Source organism: Pygoscelis adeliae, unplaced genomic scaffold (assembly GCF_000699105.1).
Source record: "Pygoscelis adeliae isolate BGI_AS28 unplaced genomic scaffold, ASM69910v1 Scaffold187, whole genome shotgun sequence".
Classification (NCBI taxonomy): Eukaryota; Metazoa; Chordata; class Aves; order Sphenisciformes; family Spheniscidae; genus Pygoscelis; species Pygoscelis adeliae.
In genome coordinates this window covers 508,219-513,245 of record NW_008825103.1, presented here as the reverse complement: position 1 = coordinate 513,245, position 5,027 = coordinate 508,219, and the positions used below count along the sequence as shown (strand labels likewise).

Sequence of the window (5,027 nt, the reverse complement as noted above, 5' to 3'; positions counted from 1 at the left end):
GAAATTACCAGAAGGTTGTGCTCTCATGTAAAGGTTTTAGTTTATTCTGCTTTCATTTTAGCAGGAGTCCTCCCAGTATTGCACTTCTCTGTGGTGTGATAAGACAGTCATGTTGTGCTGCTGTTATCTCTGTGCCTTCTTCCACCACCCTTCTTTGTAATGCCAAGTCTTGCCCTGGAATTCGTTTGGACGGATCTGTGTTCAGTGTGTGATATGTAAAATTGTTCAGTCCTGTAATGGTAAACCCTTGTATTGACCATCTTAAGAATATGCCTGTGCCAAAATCAGTTAGCGCTCTTAGATGTCACATTGCATTAATTTCTTTGCTATGAAATACTAAACAAGCTTTTAGAGGTAAATAGTGAATGGTGCCAGGGGAGGAAGGGAAGTTGAAACATCTCTAAAGAGACCTGAAGGTGCTGGAAAGCAGTCAGAAAGTGTACCTTGGTCGTGCATCCCTCCCAAATTGCTACCTGAACTTAGAAATACCAGCCTTAGAAGCCATTGTGCTCACAGGAGGATAATGTGTGTTGATTTTGCTAGTTAAAGAAAGCCTTACTACTTATCCCTCGCCAGTCTGTGTCTGTGCAGTGTTTTTACGACTTTACTGCTGGTTTTAGCAAAGAAAGGCATTTGTTTCAGAGAGTAGAGACAGAAGCTAGCTACATTCTGTAACTAACAAAACTTAAGGCAATTCGTAGTTTCCCTTAAAGATTTTTGTTTGGGGCCTAAAGCTGACTTTGTAAGTGTTGGGCATGTCAAAGACTGCAGCCAGAGTTGTAAGCTCTCAACAGTGCTGAAAACTGGATTGCAGCTTTCTGAGTGTTTGACTGGAAGAAGACACCTCCATACTCTTTTAAAAAGACTGTTTTCTCTGGCCTGGCAGTCAGTAGCAGTAATTCAGGTACTTTGTTTTGCTGTATTTTTTCTTTCTTTTTCTGGAAGTTACTGAACAAGCCTCGTTGCTAGAAAGTCCAGTGCTGATGTCTAACAAAACTTGCAGGATGTTTCAGTGAGAAGTCACCTCAGACTTCTCAGCCAGATAAAGTGGAAGGACTCTTCTGGAAATGTTTGAGTATTTGCAGGGAATAGGGAATAATGCTGTCAGTGTTGATCTGCTAGGGAGAACATCTGTGTGCAATGCTTTATTCAAAGCAGATGGATAGCAGAGGGGGGAAGGGGTGTTGTTTAACCCTTGGTTTCAAGCCAGCGTTTCCCCCCTCAGCTGCTCTAATTTGGCTGCATTTTCTGATGCTTAAAATGCTGACTCCTTCTTTTTCTTTCCTTCTTGTAAAGATCATCCTTGATGGGGAGGTCTACTTCCAAAAGGTTTTGTTAGCGAACACTTATATGGTGATTTTTTTTGAAATATATGAGCAGTATGTTTTATCTCGTTGTATCTGAGCATTTGACATTGATTGAAGATAAATACATTAAAAATTGTGCGCGTTCCCTTGAGAGAACATGCTGTTAATGCCACTGTACAGATGAGGAACTGGAATACAGGGATGTTCTGCCAAAGCAAGGAACTGAACCCAGGTCTTTCCACATCTTATGTCAGTGTCGTAACATTTAGACAGCTTTTTAGGTGGATGCAAGCTAGATTTTTGTTAATGCATGATTAAGTGTGAGTGTCTAGGGGAAAGTCAGTGACTTTGATTTTATTTATTTATTTATTTTTTAAATTATCCCAAGTGTTTGTTTCAGCATTTGTTTCAGTTGTCTGATTCAAGCTACCAAATAATATTTCACAGAAAGGGGTCATCTTCTCAGCAGGCTGGAGGAACCTCTGCTGATACAGCCACTGTTTAGGGAATGTGGAGTACCCAACACATTCTGGTAACGAGCAACTAAAGTGTGAGCATAAGCTGAGGTTTGTTTTGAAATAGACCTGAAGTGTCAGGTGAAATGCAGGCAAAGAACTGGAGGTTTATTATAATTTCATAAAGTACAGAAGTGTGTGTGCTGTCATCCATTTGCCTCCTCTCTGCCCCACTAGGCAGCGAGGGGGTATAGCTCTTTATAAAGCTGTGGACAGCTTGTATTAGCTGTCCCAAATTCAGATGCCAGACTGTGGGTCATAGTAGCTCAAGGAAGTTGAGTACTAAAGACACCGGGATGCAGTTCTTGTCCTGAAGCACATAGTAGTCTTAGTAGAGACAAGGTGATGTGCTTGCAAAAGGAGAAAGGAGAGGTGGCAGGATGGAAGGCAGTGTTACGACTATGCTTCCACAATTTGACTTCGATTTTAGGAGATGTGACAGAGATTTGATGCATATTTTCTTTGCTGTCATGTTATGCTTTTATGTCAGACATGTCTGATATGTCTTCAGGCACTAAAAACCCTGGCTCATCTAAAGAAAACGAATGGTTTTTTTTGTCTGAGGATTCTGTACTTGTCTGTGATGCTCATAGGTTGAAAACATCCTGCTGCACGATCGTGGCCACTATGTCCTGTGTGACTTTGGAAGTGCTACTAACAAGTTCCAGAACCCTCAAACAGAAGGGGTGAATGCGGTGGAGGAGGAGATCAAAAAGTAAGTGTGCTTTTTCCTTTTCAACTTGGACATCGTTTGTATATGAAGGGTGATTTTTTTTTTTTTTTTTTTTTTTTTTTTTCTCTTGTACTGGGACTAAATTTTACTCAGGCCTGTTGCAGCAGATTGGATGCTGCTGCATAGAAGTGTCTGCTGCAGGTAAATAAGCGCCTGGGGGAAGGTGAAACAATAAATTGAGCTTGAGGTAATTGCTTTAGACCTGAAAGACTGAGCGTACTAATGCAGAGAAGTTGCCCACCTTGATGAGGTGGTGACATGTTCTGTTATGTATGGGGTCAGTCTATCTCTGTCCCTCATCTATCTTGGCTTCTTTGAACTGCGGTACAGCAGATGGCAAAATCCCTGTCCTCCATGAGCCACTCATCATAAATCCTTGCAGTGACTAAGGGAATGCATGGCCTAACTCCTCAGCTCTTCATACAAAAACATAAGGACCTTGAGGTGTTTAATCTGGCTCCTTCTCTTGCCTCATGCACAACCAGCTATAGTGGTAGCAACTAGGTGCACCTTGATGCTTTTAAAAAGGGAACTTAGGTGGCAGTTCAACAGGACCTAGATGAGGAATGGAGCAGACTCTAGGTCCTTGGTCCTGCTTTAGTTTTAACATCATCACTGCTGCAGACTTTCCAGTCCTGTTAATACAATATTCTGGCTAGAAAATAGCATGTTAGAAATGTGTGCAAACGCCTCCTTTTTGTTAGGATTCAATTACACCTGTATGGATTTCCTAGACTTGTTTAAACGGCTGAAGTTCTCAGAACACTCCTACTCCGGCTTTGCAGTCCCTTTGGAATGCCCTGTTTGTACACTTATTAACAAGTCTACAAAAAGTTTGCCTTTAGCAGTGCTTTCTTGTGATCAAGGTAAATAGCATGCAAGGTGCCGCAGCAGAAATTATAGACCTACTGATAGGAAATCTTATCGTAAGAGTCTCTTAACCCATGGCGCAGTTTCCAGCTTTTCTGTTTGTAGTGATTTGTTAAAATGAGGCAGATTCTAGCTATAGTTTGAGATATGAAATAACCTTTCCCTTATTTACAATGACTCTGAGCAGGAGTCCTGCTATGGAAGTCTATTTATTAGGAGCCCTGTATCTGGTTACAATCTTTGTAATACAGTTGGCCAAAGCCCCAGCAGTGAGGACATTGCAGAGGACATTTGACTACTGACCTTGTTAATGCTCTGAATCCTTGAATATTTCTGTTCTAGGTCTTAAAATGACTGTACTGTTTTGTGAGTAAATTGCTTGCTTTAGAAAGGATCTTGGTTACTGCTTTGGTTTCACAGAGCAGTTTGCAGTAGTTAGTATTTTATTGTTAGAGGTATGTAGCAGATACTGTTGTTAAAAATTTTTCCAATAGATGTCATTTCATTTTCACTTCAACAGTGAACTGACTCTAGAAAAGTGAATTTTGAATTACTTGGAAATGTGACATTGTGAAAATGCCCCCGATATCTATTTTGAACTCACTGATAGATCTTTCTGCTACAGGTACACTACGTTATCCTATAGAGCACCAGAAATGGTCAACCTGTATAGTGGCAAACTTATTACTACAAAAGCAGACATATGGGTACGTATAAAAACCGCTTAACATCACACAACCAGACTGCAGCTTGCTTTCATTACCATAAATGACAGGGTAACTTTCTGGCTGGGCCTAACCTGGTTTCCATAAGAGACTGAACAGTTTCTGAATAAAGAGTTCCTCTGCTTGACATTTCTGATGAGTTACTGCTAGGCAGGGTGGCTTGTGGATAAAAACATGCATGCTTCTTTGCATGCTACCTCCCATGTGGTTTTAGTTTAGAGATGTATGAAATTACAGGGTTGAACAGTGCAAACCTGATTTCGTATCTTAAGAGTTAAATGAGAAAATTCAGAGTATTCTGACTTCATGTGCCTTAGTTGGGTTGCAAGCACGTGAAATCAAAGTTACTGGTCAGAATTTAGTAGAAAACTGAGAAAATAGACCTTCCCCCAGGAGCAATAGTATGCTTATCCTGGACAGCGTAATACAGGTCCGAGTTGTCAAACCTGGCCAAATACCAAGCTTTTGCTCTGCTGTTTCTAATGATCAGTGCAATCTTGCCATGCTTTTCATGTTGAGAGCAAAATGCAACTGTGGTGTAATCCGTTACTGGTTAACCTGAGCAAGGATGGAAGGCTTCCCTTCAGTTGGGATGGAGATGGAAAAAAGTCTGTGCTGTTTGTAGTGTAGTGGCGATTCAGCAAATGGGATGTATTTAAAATGCTAATTCAGAGCATGTTTGTATGGTTTCTGAAGCCCTGAGCTAGGAAGTAACAAGGCAGAAGCAGCATAAGGAGAGTTTTAATGTATCCTCAATAGCTCTGCATCTGCATATACAAGAGGGAAAATTGCTGGCGTGACATCTGCTGGGAAGAGTTCTCTGTCCTCTCTGTGAGCTCAGCTCGGAGTCAGGAATGCAGCAGCTCCTGTGGGGCTC

The 5,027-nt window shown here is 41.2% G+C and overlaps 1 protein-coding gene across 1 annotated transcript in view; it reads left to right on the top strand.

Moving 5' to 3' along the window:
• The window catches only part of AAK1 (AP2 associated kinase 1), a 73,785-nt gene that overhangs the window by 33,804 nt on the left and 34,954 nt on the right, over nucleotides 1-5,027 (top strand). The window contains exons 5-6 of the mRNA XM_009327196.1: nucleotides 2,416-2,537; nucleotides 4,051-4,132. Of these exons, the coding sequence (XP_009325471.1) occupies nucleotides 2,416-2,537; nucleotides 4,051-4,132 (204 nt within the window). The remainder of the gene's footprint in view (nucleotides 1-2,415; nucleotides 2,538-4,050; nucleotides 4,133-5,027) is intronic.